We start from the raw sequence: 18931 nt of genomic DNA on the forward strand, positions 1-18931 counted from the left end.
AAGAAATGACTGTAAACTATTGGCTGGGAAGGATCACCATCGTGGCCAGTGATTGGTTAAGAGGGCTTTCCTTGTGTTTCAAGATCAGGTCAGGATGAGTAATAATTTTTTATAGGGGATAACTAGCTAATCGGTAGGGGACGAATAGCTAGGATCCCCATAAATCCCAAGATCAGAGGTCTATTGTCCCCTGGGTGAATGGAGCGGCAGTGCTAATGCTTGACACCTGCTGTATTCACTTTCTATTGGACTTCCAAACATAGCCGGGCACTGGACTCCCATAGAGATTGACTGGAGCAGTTGCTGAGCATGTGCGCTGACGCTCTATTCCCTCAGGGGACAATGGACCACTGTCGTAATGATCATGAGGTCTGACCACTGGGATAGTTAAAAAAACAACTTCATTTTTTAGGATAACATAAAGTCTCTACTTAGATTCGGGTTGTAGATATTTTATTAAACAAAATGAAAGGTCTATAACAGATAGAACAGATGCCAAGCCATGGCCTTCTTGGTTTGGTTTACTCTAATACCTACTTACCCAAATCTATAAACTAAACTCTTCGCCTGAAGTTACAAAATCACCTGAAAAACTGTTTTTTACCCCGTACCTAGGTCCAAAGAGTTCTTCCATCAGGGTTTTCTTTCTGTCGCTCACAGAGACATCTGGACGTTCCTCCTTTTTCTCTTTACAATTGCCGGCCTTAATTTTTGGCAGAGATAATTCTTTATGACCAAGACTGTTGTCTCGTTTAAGACTATTACAACTATGGGCTTTACTTAAGCTGGGGATGGGCCCGGTTGCCGGGAAGCCTTGGTGAAGGTTCTCTGTGGCGGCAGTGAATATGTAACGTCTACTGAGCCTGGGGAGGAAAGATCTGGTATCGCTGGACTCCACTTTCCTTCCGGAGTCTATTTCATTTTTATTTCCCTCGTCTTCCTGCTGGTTCTTCTCGTAATGTCTTATGTCCTCTTGCTCCAAATCTTCCTCTAGTAATAACCTGCTTGGCTTATCTGCGTCATTGTCTTCTTCTTCATACTTTCCATCTATTTGCAAAAAGTCAGCCTGGTCCTGAGAGACGTCATGTGTTGCGGCCTCTGAAATTAACAAAAACATTTAGTATAGTAAGAGGAAAAAATTGATCCACATCTAAACTATAGAAATAATGTTGCAAATGGTCCCCCAACAACCACAGTTGATACCTGTTGACGCTAATGTCTGTTTTTTAAAATACGTGTATTGCCTATATACCAATTGAGGAGCAGCTTTTCCTAGAACTCTCCGTTGTGCTGTTCCACTGTTATTCCTCCTAGAAATGAATGAATAAATTGACAACTGGGTCTTACCATTTCCCCTTGATATAGGGGGGTATTTCTATTCTAGTCTGGTACTGTCAGCTCTGATTGGACACTGTCAGACTAAATTGGGACACAACCTATTCACATGGGAAATGGTAATGCCCTGTCCTTAATTTTTATAAACACTTTCAGGAGGAATAACAGAGAAACAGCACAACCCACAGTTCTAAGGAAAGACGTTTCAACTGTGTTATTTTATCAAGAATCTACTTAAAGGGGTACTCCGCCCCTAGACATCTTATCCCCTATCCAAAGCATAGGGGATAAGATGTCAGATCGCCGCGGTCCCGCTGCTGGGGACCCCCGGGATCGCTGCTGCGGCACTGCGCTATCATTACTGCACTGTGCGTAATGACAGGCGATACAGGAGCCGGAGCATCGTTACATCACGGCTCCGCCCCTCGTGACATCATGGCCCTTCCCCTAATGCAAGTCTATGGCAGGGGGCGTGACGACCGCCACGCCCCCTCCCATAGACTTGCATTGAGAGGGGGGGCCGTGGCGTCACGTGGGGCGGAGCCGTGACGTAACGATGCTCCGGCCCCTGTATTACCCATCATTACGTGCAGAGCGAACTCACTCTGTGCAGTAATGATAGCGGGGGTGCTGCAGAAGGGATCCCGGGGATCCCCAGCAGCGGGACCGCGGCGATCTGACCTTTGGATAGGGGATAAGATGTCTGGGGGCGGAGTACCCCTTTAAAGGGTTTATCCAGTGTTTTGTGAAAAATAATATAGTGCCTGTGGGGAATATAAGCAATACTTACCTAACCCCTCCTTTTTGGCTCTGCAGGTTCAACAATCTTCTATGTTCTTCCGGGATGCTTCTGAGATAAACGCTTGGTGCAGAACCTGCCTGCTTAGCCAATCACTGGCAGGGACGGGGCACCACTGCAAGCAGTGATTGGCTGAGCAGACAGGTCTTGCACATAGTTCTTGTCTCAGAAGCAGAAGGAAGACATAAGATTGGAAGACAGAAGATTGGGGGAACGGACGGAGCCGAATGGAAGCTGTGGGGGATCAGCAGAGGACTGGGGCTAGGTAAGTATAGTTCTTTTTCATTTCCGCCCAAGCACCATATTATTATTGTTATAATTTTTTTCCCCCAGAAAACACTAAATGAATAAACCTGTCTGGAGGGCTTAAGGGTCCTCTTAAAAGTTATTGAAATGACGAAAGAGCTGCTGACAAGCTGCTATATAGTATGGGGGTTGGGAACGTGACCCAAACCTGCACTCACCTGGACATTTTCTGGATGCAGGTTTCTTTATAAAGCCCTAAAAAATCATTGGCCCACATTTACATAAGGTACCCATACACATGTGATAGCTTTCACCGAAGTAAACATTCAACCTTCTTTCTTCTTTATAGAGTTAAGAGAAGATATTAAACTAGTTCACGGGTTGCAGGATAAAACTTACCAGGAAAGGTTAAAAGACCTTAAAGGAATACTCACTGCCACGCCCCCTCAATGCAAGTTTATGGGAGGGGGCGTGGCCGTGATGTCACGAGCAGGGCGGAGGAGTACCCCTTTAACATGTATAGAAAAAATATGAGACAGAGGGATATGATAGAAACTATTATATACATAAAGGGAATCAACACGGTAAAGGAGAAGAGAAGATTTATATAGGAGAAAAAGAGAACATAGTGTTATATAGAGGACATAGTGTTATATAGAGGACATAGTGTTATATAGAAGACATAGTGTTATATAAGAGGGGAAAGGTTTCTGCAGGATCTTTAGGAAGTATTCCTTTACTGAGAGAGTAGTGGATGCATGGAATAATCTTACTGCAGAAGTGGTAGCTGCAAATACAGTGAAGTTTAGGCATTGGATAGGCATAAGGCTATCCTTCATATAAGATAGGGATAGGCATAAGGCTATCCTTCATATAAGATAGGGATAGGCATAAGGCTATCCTTCATATAAGATAGGGATAGGCATAAGGTTATCCTTCATATAAGATAGGGATAGGCATAAGGCTATCCTTCATATAAGATAGGGATAGGCATAAGGCTATCCTTCATATAAGATAGGGATAGGCATAAGGCTATCCTTCATATAAGATAGGGATAGGCATAAGGCTATCCTTCATATAAGATAGGGATAGGTATAAGGTTATCCTTCATATAAGATAGGGATAGGCATAAGGCTATCCTTCATATAAGATAGGGATAGGTATAAGGTTATCCTTCATATAAGATAGGGATAGGCATAAGGCTATCCTTCATATAAGATAGGTTTTAAAATAATTTTTATTGGGTTTTTCAGATTTTACAATAAATGAGAAAAACAAAGTAATAATAAGAAAGAAAATAGCAATATAACATAGAAAGGAAAAGAAAATTGTACATATCGTATATAATGTGTACATAAGCAACGTATGTGTATATTCATAGGGATAGGCATAAGGCTATCCTTCATATAAGATAAGGATAGGCATAAGTCTATCCTTGTTATAAGATAGAGATAGGCATAATGCTATCCTTCATATAAGATAGGGATAGGCATAAGGCTATCCTTCATATAAGATAGGGATAGGTATAAGGCTATCCTTCATATAAGATAGGGATAGACATAAGGCTATCCTTAATATAAGATAGAGATAGGCATAAGGCTATCCTTCATATAAGATAGGGATATGTATAAGGCTATCCTTCATATAAGATAGGGATAGGCATAAGGCTATCCTTCATATAAGATAGGGATAGGTATAAGGCTATCCTTCATATAAGATAGGGATAGACATAAGGCTATGCTTCATATAAGAGAGGGATATACATAAGGCTATCCTTCATATAAGATAGGGATAGGTATAAGGCTATCCTTCATATAAGATAAGGATAGACATAAGGCTATCCTTGATATAAGATAGGGATAGGCATAAGGCTATCCTTCATATAAGATAGGGATAGGCATAATTGTGAAAAAGAGTAAAGGGGGGGGAGGGCTCAACCAAACATAGAAATTAATGGGGTGCTACTGACAGCGACACTAAAAGTACAATACCGCAAAAGAAAAAAATAAATCACTGCATAAAAAGTGCACACCCACATATCTTGTCCACAACGCCCCTGAGGAAGTCACTATGGAGTGACGGAACGCATGGGGTCCTGGTTGTCCTGTCCTGCACCACTATACTCCTGCTCCTTCGGCTGTGGTTTGCCACTTATTATACTTACCTTATTTTGTTTATTCTCTCTTGGTACTAGCGTTTATATTATTGTGTTAGTATATATTCTTTGATTCCTTTTGTGGGCATCTGTCACGATTCGGCTGGCTGGAGGTGGATCCTCTGTGCCAGAGAGGGATTGGCGTGGACCGTGCTAGTGGACTGGTTCTAAGTTGCTACTGGTATTCACCAGAGCCCGCCGCAAAGCGGGATGGTCTTGCAGCGGCAGTAGCAACCAGGTCGTATCCACCAGCAACGGCTCAACCTCTCTGACTGCTGAAGATAGGCGCGGTACAAGGGAGTAGACAAGAGCAAGGTCGGATGTAGCAGAAGGTCAGGGCAGGCAGCAAGGATCGTAGTCAGGGGCAACGGCAGGAGGTCTGGAACACAGGCTAGGAACACACAAGGAAACGCTTTCACTGGCACAATGGCAACAAGATCCGGCAAGGGAGTGGAGGGGAAGTGAGGTATAAGTAGGGAGTGCACAGGTGAACACACTAATTAAGCCAGCTGCGCCAATCAGTGGCGCAGTGGCCCTTTAAATTGCAGAGACCCGGCGCGCGCGCGCGCCCTAAGGAGCGGGGCCGCACGCGCCGGGACAAGACCGACGGAGAGCGAGTCAGGTACGGGAGCCGGGATGCGCATCGCGAGCGGGCGCCTCCCGCATCGCGAATCGCATCCCGGCTGAGAGAGGTATTGCAGCGCACCCGGTCAGCAGGTCTGACTGGGGCGCTGCAAATGCGAGAATGTTGCGAGCGCTCCGGGGAGGAGCGGGGACCCGGAGCGCTCGGCGTAACAGCATCTTTATAGGAGCTACTATTATTTGTGTTATTGTGCAGGGCAGGTGGGGATAGGGGATTCATGGCCCCTTCCTTAGTTGTGGTTTGTTCACTTTGTGAGATTTTAATTGGTTCTAGATGTTCTTGTCGTCTCATCTAATATTCTATGTATATGTGTTGGCTAATATAATTTTGTATAATAAAGATATTTATATTTGTGATATTTTTCTAGTGGGTGTGCACTTTTTATGCAGTGATTTCTTTTTTCCTTTTGCGGTAGGGATAGGCGTAAAGCTAACCTTCATATAAGATAGGTATAGACATGAGGCTGTCCTTCATATAAAACAGGTATAGGCATGAGGCTGTCCTTCATATAAGACAGCTATAGGCATGAGGCTGTCCTTCATATAAGACAGGTATAGAATGAGGCTGCCCTTCATATAAGATACAAGGAGCCTCCAAGGAGGTGGCGGACATCAAGAGGCGCTGGACACACTCGGAGGGTAAAATCCACTTTAATCACCCATCATGCAATGCGTTTCACAGATTATCGGGCATTTTCTATTGTCTCGTTCAATCCTCCTGGAAATAAAGTACCAAGTGGAGAAGAAATAAAGTGCCTGCCGCCCGCCACCCAACATTTCACCAATGAAGGCTTCTTCCGGAAGAAGCCTTCATTGGTGAAACGTTGGGTGGCGGGCGGCAGGCACTTTATTTCTTCTCCACTTGGTACTTTATTTCCAGGAGGATTGAACAAGACAATAGAAAATGCCAGATAATCTGTGAAACGCATTGCATGATGGGTGATTAAAGTGGATTTTACCCTCCGAGTGTGTCCAGCGCCTCTTGATGTCCGCCACCTCCTTGGAGGCTCCTTGTTTCTTTGTGCATCTGTTCGAAGGTGGACCGGCTGCCGGCATACTTACACACAAGCCCTTTTCCATTGTTACACTTGGCGAGTGTAACAATCTGGGTGAGCATTGTAATTACCTCTGTTCACCCTTGTTTTTAGTGGTAATGCGCTAGGTAGCGCCCTCTCTATTCCCTTGCTGTTCATATAAGATAGGGATAGGGACTATTCATAATATTTAGGCAGATATTGGGCAGACTAGATGGGCCGATGGTTGTTTTGACACTCACCTTCACGGGTCATCTGAGGATTATTGTCTTCCTCTCTCATGCTGTCATTCTCTGATTCAATGTTCTGTAACAATATTCATGTGTGACACAATATATCATTACTTATGTGGAAATTGTTAAATAATGTAGCTAAGCTAAGTAATGATGCTGCCACACATGCTAAAGCGCCTGTATAAACAATGGTCTTTTGGTTAAGTAGTTTTTTCAGTTTGTAATGTTATTCAGGTAGGCTACCTCTTTGTATGTCTAAATTATAAACTATATATATAGGTATTGAGCTCACAGTTTAGACCAGTGTTTCCCAACCAGAGTGCCTCCAGCTGTTTTACAAAGCTGGAGACATCCGGTTGGAAAATATAGACTTATAACTTCCCAAACTGGTGGCTCTCTAGCTGAACTACAACTCTCAGTGCTGACAGGGCATGATGGGGGATGTAGATTTACAACACCTGGAGAGCCACAGGTTGTGCTGACTATTAGCGTGATATCCCAATCTATTTCAAAAGGGGTACTCCGCTGTAAAGATCTTATCCCGTATCCAAAAGATAGGAGATAAGATGCTAGATCGCAGGGGTCCCACTGCTGGGGACCCCCGCGATCTCCGCTGCAGCACCCCAGTCATCCGGTGCATGGAGCGAACTCTGCTCCGTGCCAGATGACTGGCGACTACAGCCACCACGCCCCCTCCATTCATGTCTATGGGAGAAGGTGTGATAGCTACGTACTAGCCGTCATGCCCCCTCCCATACACATGAATGGAGGGGGCAAGGCGTGATGTCATGAACGTCGGTGCTGCCAGCCCGGAGATAGCGGGGTTTCCCAGCGGTGGGACCCACTTAATGAGACATTCAGACGTCTTATCCCCTATCTTTTGGATAGGGGATAAGATGTTTTCTGGCAGAGTACCCCTTAAAATACAGTCATCACGCCCCCTCCCATAGACTTGCATTGAGGGGGCGGGGCGTGACATCATGAGGGGGGGGACTATGACATCATGAGCTCCCAGCATCGACTCCAGCATTTGAAATTGTTTGTTCCAAACGCTGAGCAGCGGAGTACCCCTTTAAAGCCAAAATGGGCTTGGTTCTTAAAGGGGTTCTCCGGTGCTTACACATCTTATCCCCTATCCAAAGGATAGGGGATAAGATGCCTGATCGCGGGAGTCCAGCAGCTGGGGACGACCCGTGATCATACACGCGGCACCCCGTTTGTAATCAGTCCCCGGAGCGTGTTCGCTCCGGGTCTGATTACGGTCAACCGCAGGTCCGGCGGCGTGTGACATCACGCCTCCGCCCCCGTGTGACATCACGCTCCGCCCCTCAATGCAAGCCTCAAGGCTTGCATTGAGGGGCGGAGCGTGACGTCACACGGGGCGGAGGCGTGACGTCACACGCCGCCGACCCTGCGGTCGACCGTAATCAGACCCCGAGCGAACACGCTCTGGGGACTGATTACAAACGGGGTGCCCCGTGCATGATCACGGGTGTCCCCAGCTGCGGGACTCCCGCGATCAGGCATCTTATCCCCTATCCTTTGGATAGGGGATAAGATGTGTAAGCACCGGAGAACCCCTTTAAGGGGTTAAAGTCAACGGGTAGCAAAATACGCAGCACTAAACACGCAGTTAAATATGGCACATGTGACCCTATGCTATATGTTTCAACGGTAAAGAAAAATGCACAGTTAATACCAGCATGGCAAAACTGCAGCAGATTTTGACTGGAAGAGAACGGCTCAAGCAGCTTCTCTGCAAAGTCAACACTAGGGGGAGCTCATTGCATACAGCTTTATCCCGCTCCACTGACCTCAACCGCTGAGCTCCACTTAGGGGTGACTGTATGCTCAGGTCAATGAGAATGTGTGAGCAAGGTAATAGTACTGTAAAGGATTTTCGGTAAGAAATGTATTGTATTGTGGTAAAAGTTATCCTAACAATATAACATACACTATATTATGGAATATCCACTTTAGAATTTAGAATGCTGTATAGTGGAGTGGGGCAAAAAGAAAGCTAGAGCCAAATGTTGTAATAATCATGTAAGATTGTTGGTTATGAATGATCAACTGGATTAAGACCAAATCCCATTAGGGGATCCCACTGCCATGAACGAGGGGACTTTGTCTGTACAATGTATAGGTGGGTGGTATGTGTCACCGTAACATCCACATGATGCCAAGATCTGTGGTAGCAGCATTCAGACCCCTTGCGATCAGACACTACGGCTAGGGGATAAGTGTCTTAGACTGCAGTACTCCTTTAAATGGGCACTGTCATTAAAACATATTTTTGCTATTGCACTCCTTATGGTGAATAAAAAATCTTTCTAATGTACTTTGTTTAAAGAAAATTTAGTTTTTTATGTTTTATTTGTGTTTAAAAAAGCTGCTAATAGGTGTCTCCCTACTTGTTCAGAGCACATTTCCCCCCTAAAGCACAGACTTTGGACTCCTGCTGGCCTGGAAGAAGTCCAAAATCAGGAAATGGAGTCTGGAGTGCTTAGGGGAGTGTGTGCAGCCTTAGCCAATCATAGCTCATCTCACATACGGAACTGCTCTGGGCTGTGTGTAGCAGAGCGAGGGCAGAAGTTCTCCCCTCTATGGCTTCAGATGATGTCACGCCTGTTGGGGAACGCCCCTTCCCAGTCTGTGAATCTGACTGAGACTGAGCAGAAAATACAGAGAAATATCAAGGTAGAAAAGGAAAAAATAATAAAAAATAAAGGCAGGGGGTAGTTTATTATGATGGGGGCAGTGACCTGGGAGGATTATAAAATTTAACAAGATCAAGAGAGGTACTCTTTAAATATTATTAGACCTGCAACTCTGTGTATCAGGCTATGTTTCATCACAACCTATTTCTGCCCCCTCATTTTGCACTCCCAATATGTAGTTTTGTGGTGTTTTTTCAAAAATAGTGGGTTTTAGTCTTTTTTCCCTCTGTGTTTTTGTCATGACAAATCATGTGATTCATTCATCACGTGACTCAAGAATTTCTATTGAAAGCGCAACTATCATCAGAATTTACCCCCTAAAACTATGCCCAGTATATGCAAGAAGCTTAGTAGTGTATTGCAGCCATACTGGAGTCGGCAATAGTCAGGTAGGCGTGGTCAGAGGTCCACAATGCCCCAGGGCTTTCACACCTCTCTCCTTTATGTCAGTGCTTGGCTCTTTGTGTGATTGGCAGACAAGTCCTCGGCGCATGCACCATCAAAGTCTCTTCTACTGCACGTGGTGAGCTGTCACAGCTGCAATCGCTCGCTCCCGATGCCTCCAATACAACAGTGTTCTCCTCTTCTTTCTTCATACACTGCCAGCGATGTGATGGAAAGTCCAGACCCTATAGGCAGGTAGCTCTTCAGCCGCGCGCCGTAAAAGAAACTCTGATACCGGATGGACTGTGGACCTGGGTGTCAAACACACAGTGGGCCGAGTTCTGAGGTAAAGAAAAGAAACATGGAGGCCACTAGGAATTGCGAGCCCCTGGTCACGTCCACCCAAGACTCTAGACAAAACCACAATTTTTAAGCACCATAAAGACACTGATAAAGCAGCCTAAGGCGAGGTTCACATTGCCGATTGTATCCGACCCGTTAAGGGTCAGATCGGCTTTTTTTTTCTTCTTCAACCAATGGGACCCTAAAACGGGTCAGATGCAAACGGCTACTACTGGGTCCTGGCGACCCCCATTCTCTTGCATGGCGCCCGTTGGTGATCCGGTAATTTTACAGGAATTTAGTGGAGAAAAAAAAATAGTGCTTGCACCGTTTTTTTCTCCGCTAAACTTAATGGATCTGCCGACGAAGCTCCACCTAACAGACCCCGACGGCAGTGTGAACGAGGCCTAAGCAGCTTTCACATACCGTGCATAGCTTTAGGGGGTAAAATCTGGTGACAGTTGCGTTGCAGATTTTGGGGGAAAAAACATCACATTGCATTTTTCTTGTCATTTTTTTCCCCTCCTATAGAAGTCTATGGGAGAAAAAACTTCTAAATTCCTGAAAAAAAGCCGTAGTCTCAGCATGCTGCGATTTTTAAAAATTGCCACTGAGCAGAAAACAAAAGCCCAATGGAGTAAAATAACACCAAGTGGGTTTGCTGTTTCATATTTCCCTATTGACTCCCATCTGACATGTGGCCGAAAACTGCCCAAAAAATAGCCATGTGGCGAATCTGATATGCCATAATAAGAGCACAATTTTACTGGGATTTGTATTGCAGTTGTGCACTTATTCAAATTTTTGTTAAAAAAAAAAAAAAAAAAAAAGGTTAAATTATTGCGGTACTGCTTATCAAACCTGTGATGTATATGTCAGGATATCACAAAAAACAAAACAACAACAACAAAAAAAAAGGTATGTTCGGGAAATAGACCACATTGCCGTGTACGTTAGGATACCGTTTTTCCCTTATACTGGAGATGTAGACCCAAAACTTAAAGGGGTACTCCGCCCCTAGACATCTTACCCCCTCCTATCCAAGGGATAGGGGATAAGATGTCTGATCGCGGGGGTCCCGACGCTGGGGACCCCCGCAATCTCCCTGCTGCACCCGACATTCATTTAGAGCATCGGGTGCAGCGCCGGAGGCTCGTGATGTCACGGCCACACCCCCTCAATGCAAGTCTATGGGAGAGAGCATGGCGGCCATCAAACCCTTTCCCATAGACTTGCATTGACGGGGTGTGGCCGTGATGTCACGAGCCTCCGCCCCACATCAAGAGTCATCCGGCACGGAGCAAAGTTTGCTCCGTGCACCGGATGTCTGGGGTGCCGCAGCCAAAATTGCGGGGGTTCCCAGTGGCGGGACCCCCGTGAACAGACATCTTATCCCTCTTATAGGGTATAAGATGTCTAGGGGCGGAGTAACCCTTTTAAGAGCAATTCTGCTGATCCCTTTCAGTATTCAGTTTTTGAATATCAACAATGAACGCTTCCATTCACTAGCAGCAAGCAGGGATCTTGAAAATGCAGAAGAATTGAAGCACCGAATATATCGGGAAGTTGCTGAACTTTTCATTATAAAATCATTAAAGGGAAACTCCGGTGAAAACCTTTTTTTTTTTTTTTTTTTTTTTTTTTTAAATCAACTGATGCCAGGAAGTTGAACAGATTTGTAAATGACTTCTATTTAAAAATCTTAATCCTTCCAGTATCAGCTGCTGTATGCTCCACAGGAAGTTCTTTTCTTTTTGAATTTCCTTTCTGTCACGACCACAGTGCTCTCTGCTGACATCTCTGTCCATTTTAGGTACTGTCTAGAGCAGCATATGTTTACTATGGCGATATACTCCTACTCTGGACAGTTCCTAAAATGGACAGAGTTGTCAGCAGAGAGCACTGTGGCTGTGACAGAAAAGAAATCCAAAAAGAAAAGAATTTCCTCTGTAGTATACAGACGCTAATAAGTACTGGAAGGATTAAGATTTTTTGATAGAAGTAATTTACAAATCTGTTTAGCTTTCTGGCATCAGTTGATTTAAAAAATAAAAAAAAAAGTTTTCCACCGGAGTACCCCTTTTATCTTCATTTATATTGAACCCCTGGTATGTAAGTCACATGTCCATCTTTTACCTTGTTTTGCCGTGTGCTGTATTCCTCGTCTTCGTGTGCCCTCGGCTCATCGTGGGTGAACATCTCGCTCTCCGTCTGGGTGCTCTTTGAAGTCAGTCCTACGAAACCGAATGTTAAAAGTCAGTAGCCTCATCCTTGTAGCACAGTGTTTCCCAACAAGTTGTGCCTCCAGCTGTTGCAAAACTACGATTCCCAGCAAGCTTGCATCACCTGGTCACTAGTGCCTCCTGGGTAATAATCATGTGGTACAAACATTAAAGAAATAGTATACTATTATAATACAAACATATATATACATTATGGTGATGCTATAAGGGGGACCCTGGGGACATGCAGGGACTCTGACTGATAGGGCAGGAGGACAGTACAGGGCCACACCATCCTGTACTGGGACACCACATAGTCGATGCCTAATACTGTGCTATCAACTGGTGTAGACAGTGATACGTTCTGTGCTGTTTTAGGTAATGTAACCCCCTGGGATTATTGTTGGTATCATCCTACAATGATATCAAGTCTCCAGTAGATGGCGGACTGCTCAAGCAAATGAACTGAGCATGACTGAATCTTGGTAGGAGGAGTTTTGTGGACTTGTGCTTGTAGCCATCTTGGATTTTTCAGTTACAGTAGAGCCAGGAAAGAGAGAGGACACAGAGGAAGTTTTTTTTAGGATCTAGCCCCAAGAGTTCTGCAGCGGCTGAGAGGAATCTCCTAGTAAAGAAAAAGTAAAGCTGGACGGATCTGTATTTGGCTTGTGTAAGGGTAAGCCTAAAGCCCTTCTTTCCTGCCCCACAATCGGGCACCCTGAATTCGTATACCAATTAAGAGACTTGGAGATCTGTTTTCAGGCATTTTAAGAGTTTCAGCCTACTCCAGGTAACACTGTAGAGCAGTGGTCTTCAACCTGCGGACCTCCAGATGTTGCAAAACTACAACTCCCAGCATGCCCAGACAGCCAACGGCATGCTGGGAGTTGTAGTTTTTCAACATCTGGAGGTCTGCAGGTTGGAGACCACTGCTGTAGAGCATGACTTTGTATGTGCCCCATCCATTCATCGTTCACCAACTTAAAGGGGTACTCCGGTGAAAACCTTTTTTCTTTTAAATCAACTGGTGGCAGAAAGTTAAACATATTTGTAAATTACTTCTATTAAAAAAATCGTAATCCTTCCAGTACTTATTAGCTGCTGAATGCTACAGAGGAAATTCCTTTCTTTTTGGAACACTGATGACATCACGAGCACAGTGCTCTCTGCTGACATCTCTGTCCATTTTAGCAACCATGCATAGCAGATGCATGCTAAGGGCAGCATGGTGGCTCAGTGGTTAGTTCTGCCACCTTGCAGTGCTGGGGACTTGGGTTCAAATCCTACTAAGGACAACAATAAATAAAGCGTTATTATTATTATAATAACGTCAGCAGAGAGAACTGTGCGCGTGATGTCATCAGAGAGCATTCCAAAAAGAAAATAATTTCCCCTGTAGTATTCAGCAGCTAATAAGTACAGGAAGGATTAAGATTTTTTTAATAGAAGTAATTTACAAATATCTTTAATTTTCTGCCACCAGTTGATTTAAAAGAAAAGAAAAAAGGTTTTCACCGGAGTACCCCTTTAACCCCTTAAGGACGCAGGACGTAAATGTACGTCCTGGTGAGGTGGTACTTAACGCACCAGGACGTACATTTACGTCCTAAGCATAACCGCGGGCATCGGAGCGATGCCCGTGTCATGCGCGGCTGATCCCGGCTGCTGATCGCAGCCAGGGACCCGCCGGCAATGGCCGACGCCCGCGATCTCGCGGGCGTCCGCCATTAACCCCTCAGGTGCCGGGATCAATACAGATCCCGGCATCTGCGGCGGTTCGCGATTTAAATGAACGATCGGATCGCCCGCAGCGCTGCTGCGGGGATCCGATCATTCATAACGCCGCACGGAGGTCCCCTCTCCTTCCTCCGTGCGGCTCCCGGCATCTCCTGCTCTGGTCTGTGATCGAGCAGACCAGAGCAGGAGATGACCGATGATACTGATCTGTTCTATGTCCTATACATAGAACAGATCAGTATTAGCAATCATGGTATTGCTATGAATAGTCCCCTATGGGGACTATTCAAGTGTAAAAAAAAATGTAAAAAAATGTAAAAGTAAAAGTAAAAAAAAAGTGAAAAATCCCCTCCCCCAATAAAAAAGTAAAACGTCCGTTTTTTCCTATTTTACCCCCAAAAAGCGTAAAAAACATTTTTTATAGACATATTTGGTATCGCCGCGTGCGTAAATGTCCGAACTATTAAAATAAAATGTTAATGATCCCGTACGGTGAACGACGTGAACGAAAAAAAAATAAAAAAAGTCCAAAATTCCTACTTTTTTAATACATTTTATTAAAAAAAAAAATTATAAAAAATGTATTAAAAGTTTTTTATATGCAAATGTGGTATCAAAAAAAAGTACAGATCATGGCGCAAAAAATGAGCCCCCATACCGCCGCTTATACGGAAAAATAAAAAAGTTAGAGGTCATCAAAATAAAGGGATTATAAACGTACTAATTTGGTTAAAAAGTTTGTGATTTTTTTTAAGCGCAACAATAATATAAAAGTATATAATAATGGGTATCATTTTAATCGTCTTGACCCTCAGAATAAAGAACACACGTCACTTTTACCATAAATTGTACGGCGTGAAAACAAAACCTTCCAAAATTAGCAAAATTGCGTTTTTCGTTTTAATTTCCCCACAAAAATAGTGTTTTTTGGTTGCGCCATACATTTTATGATATAATGAGTGATGTCATTACAAAGGACAACTGGTCGCGCAAAAAACAAGCCCTCATACTAGTCTGTGGATGAAAATATAAAAGAGTTATGATTTTTAGAAGGCGAGGAGGAAAAAATGAAAACGTAAAAATTTAATTGTCTGAGTCCTTAAGGCCAAAATGGGCTGAGTCCTTAAGGGGTTAAGGTACCCAATAGATGCTAGGGTGAACATTAGAGTGGGCCGCAGGAGTGCTTGTGGGTGGTTGAGAGAAACCTATACACACATTGCATTGGTCTGATTTTGTGCTATACTATACCTTACTGTTTGTTATGTTATGTATAGTTGTTTTCCTTTATGCAATACAAAGTTAGTTCCAAGACAGGAGTCCGACAAGGGGTCACTTACTCAAATACATACCTTCAGTCCGAAGATATTTCAATATGAATATTCATTGTCACTGGTCACATGAGCGCTCAGTCGGCGCACGCACTCACGTGTACTCACTAGGACTTGGAGTCAAAGACAATAAATATTCAAATTGAGCCAACTGGGCCCGCCTTTAGCGCGTAATTCAGAGAAGATAGAGACGGAACTTTGGTGGGACATATCTCCGGACCGAAGGTACAGATTTTAGTGAGTGACTCCTCATCGGACTGTTCACCCACACTATAACCCAGTGCCTTTAATCTCTCAGACATCTTCCCAATGGGACCCCACTTCCCTTCCCCGAATGCTCCGTCGGGTGAAAGCTCTGCTGCCAATATGTAACCCAGCACCCAGGTAGGGGACACTCAGGATCGGCCTGCTGCACGCACAGAGGTCACAATGGTAAGGGACCACAAGGATAGTGGTGGAAACCTCCAAAATCCTGTTACAGTAAGTATCAGTATGAATAGATTTGGATTTGACTTGTTTCTCCAACACATCCTACAGATGATTGACCAGACCTGGAATGTTGTGGGCCTTGAGAACTGGGTTGGGGACTAGAGCCCTATGTGGGACTGTTTTCTTAATCCTGCTACCGCTCGCTTCTGCTGAATTTTTGACCTTTACCGCCCGCTCCCGCAAGGTGTGTGCTCCTCTCTCCAACATTCTGCAAACATTTTGTCACAGCTTTTAGAGATAGTATCCCCATGCCATTCCCCCCCACCGTGCCAATTCATTACCCCAATTATGCCATTTCATTACCCCCCCTCCTATGCCATTTCATTACCCCTCCTCCTGTGCCATTTCATTACCCCCTACTATGCCATTTCATTACCCCCCCTCCCATGCCATTTCATTACCCCCTCCTCCTATGCCATTTCATTACCCCCCCTCCTATGCCATTTCATTACCCCCCCTCCTATGCCATTTCATTACCCCCCCTCCTGTGCCATTTAATTCCCCCCCACCATGCCAATTCATTACCCCATTGTGCCATTTAATTACTCCCCCTCATGTGCCATTTCATTATCCCCTCCTGTGCCATTTCATTACCCCTTGTACCATTTCATTACCCCCTCCTGTGCCATTTCATTACCCCTTGTACCATTTCATTACCCCCTTGTGCCATTTCATCACCCCTTGTACCATTTCATTACCCCCTTGTGCCTTTTCATCACCTCCTTGTACCATTTCATTACTAGTGTTGCTCGCGAATATTCGCAATTCGAATTTTATTCGCGAATATCGCATATTCGCGAATTCACGAATATTCGCGAATATAGAGCTATATATTCGTAATTACGAATATTCGTTTTTTTTTTTTTTTCACAGTACACATCACAGTGATCACCCCTCTCTGCTTCCAGCTTATGTGGTGTAAGAAGGCTCTAATACTACTGTGTGAGACTGGTGTGCGAATATTCGCATATGCGAAAATGTGCATATGCAAATGTTCGCATATGCGAAGTTTCGCTTGTGCTAATTTTTGTATATGCAAATTTTCGCATATATTAATTTTCGAACATGCGAATATTCGCATATGCGAAAATAAAACGAGAATATTACGACTATGCGAATATTCGCGAATGTGACGAATATTCGTCCATATATTCGCGAATATTGCGAATTCGAATATGGTCTATGCCGCTCAACACTATTCATTACCCTCTTGTGCCATTTCCTCACCCCCTTGTGCCATTTCATCACCCCCTTGTACCATTTCATCACCCCCTTGTACCATTTCATCACCCCCTTGTGCCATTTCTTTACCCCCTTGTACCATTTCATCACCCCCTTGTGCCATTTCTTTACCCCCTTGTACCATTTCATCACCCCCTTGTGCCATTTCATCACCCCCTTTTACCATTTCATCACCCTCTTGTGCCATTTCATTACCCCCTTGTGCCATTTCATTACCCCCTTGTGCCATTTCATCACCCCCTTGTGCCATTTCATCACCCCCTTGTGCCATTTCATCACCCCCTTGTGCCATTTCATCACCCCTTGTGCCATTTCATCACCCTCTTGTACCATTTCATCACCCTCTTGTACCATTTCATCACCCTCTTGTACCATTTCATTACCCCCTTGTGCCATTTCATCACCCCCTTTTACCATTTCACCAGCCCCCTGTGGCATTTAAGAGATTTGCAGGTCTGTGCAGGATTTTACAGGACCCACTGTATGTTCTATGACCATCTGCTCCTGCCCACAATAACCTCATTACTGCCCCCAAGTTTTTTATTGGATCCCGCGGGACCCGCAGGATAGTGATTCAGACACAGGGCTCTATTGGGACCATCTCACACCTTACAGGCTCTACTGCTGATGTCTCCATGCAAATACCACAGGACACCATTGGTCTTATGAAGGCCAGGATGTGATAGAGCAGTGGTCCTTAAAGGAGTACTCCGGTGGAACACTGGTTCCAGAAAGTTACACAGATTTGTAAATTACTTCTATTTAAAAATCTTAATCCTTCCAGTACTTATCAGCTGCTGTATGCTCCAGAGGAAGCTGCGTAGCTCTTTTCAGTCTGACCACAGTGCTCTCTGCTGCCACCTCTGTCCGTATCAGTAACTATCCAGAGCAGGAGAGGTTTGCTACGGAGATTTGCTCCTGCTCTGGACAGTTCCTGACACGGACAGAGGTGTCAGCAGAGAGCACAGTGGTCAGACAGAAAAGAACTACACAACTTCTTCTGAAGCATACAGCAGCTGATAAGTACTGGAAGGATTAGGATTTTTTTTTTAAATAAAAGTCATTTACAAATCTGTTTAACTTTCTGGCACCAGTTGATTTAAAAAAAAAATAATTCACTGGAGTACCCCTTTAACTCAGTCCTCACGGCTCACCAACATTCTTGATTTTTTCAGTTACTGTACTTCATTGAAATAGAACGGGGGAAAAAAATTAATTCTGGACTGGGATGGGGATCTCTGGGTTAGAGCACGAGGAAACGACACAATAGTACAGTGTTTTCCAACCAGGGTGCCTCCAGCTGTTGCAAAACTACAACTCCCAGCATGCCCAGACAGCCGAAGGCTGTCTGGGCATGCTGGGAGTTGTAGTTATGCAACAGCTGGAGGCACCCTGGTTGGAAAACACTGCAATAGTAAGCAGGTGGACTGTTATGGCTGTGTTATATCCCACACACATGGTCAGGCCTGGTTGGGGATGCTGGGTAATTTAGCACGGTGCATCATCTGAACATACGCCACATTCATCCATACCCTATACTGGGTCGAACATATCCCACAAGAGCAAAGACCTTTTTTAAGGGTACGTTCACACGAGTGGATTTATGTTGCGGGTTTTCCGCTGCGTATTTAAAAGTGGGCGGGCTCTTCTCGGGTGTCCGCAGCAGATTTTCCGCGGTGGAATTTATGCTGCGGAAAATCCGCCGCAGTCCCTACTGACTTCAATGGGACTTGCGGCGGATTTTCCACAGTGGAAATTCCGCAGCGGAAAATCTGCTGCGGACAGCCGAGAAGAGCCCGCCCACTTTCAAATACGCAGCGGAAAACCCGCTAAAAAATCCGCTCGTGTGAACGTACCCTAACTGTATCGAAAAGGATAGCTGACCCCGACTTCATACCGTATAATCTACATTTTTGCAATGACATATGACAACGATGAACCTCGCTGTATACAGTTGTATATATCTGTACTGTATTGCTCTGTGCCCATTGGGGGCAAAGCCTTACTAGTCAGCTCTTTTTTG

At 44.6% G+C, this 18931-nt stretch overlaps 1 protein-coding gene across 3 annotated transcripts in view; it reads right to left on the minus strand.

Annotated features, from left to right (window-relative positions):
• Nucleotides 1-442: 442 nt before the first annotated feature.
• The window catches only part of LCA5L (lebercilin LCA5 like), a 43100-nt gene continuing 24611 nt past the window's right edge, over nucleotides 443-18931 (minus strand). For 2 of the 3 annotated variants that reach the window (XM_056559678.1, XM_056559677.1), the window contains exons 6-8: nucleotides 12027-12124; nucleotides 6454-6517; nucleotides 443-1098 (exon numbers count right to left, since the gene is read on the minus strand). In XM_056559678.1, coding sequence (XP_056415653.1) covers nucleotides 548-1098; nucleotides 6454-6517; nucleotides 12027-12124 — 713 coding nt within the window. In that variant the 3' untranslated portion in view covers nucleotides 443-547. The remainder of the gene's footprint in view (nucleotides 1099-6453; nucleotides 6518-12026; nucleotides 12125-18931) is intronic. The other variant, XM_056559679.1, reaches the window with a different exon arrangement.

The sequence above is a fragment of the Hyla sarda genome, chromosome 2 (genome assembly GCF_029499605.1).
Source record: "Hyla sarda isolate aHylSar1 chromosome 2, aHylSar1.hap1, whole genome shotgun sequence".
In the NCBI taxonomy this organism is placed as follows: domain Eukaryota; kingdom Metazoa; phylum Chordata; class Amphibia; order Anura; family Hylidae; genus Hyla; species Hyla sarda.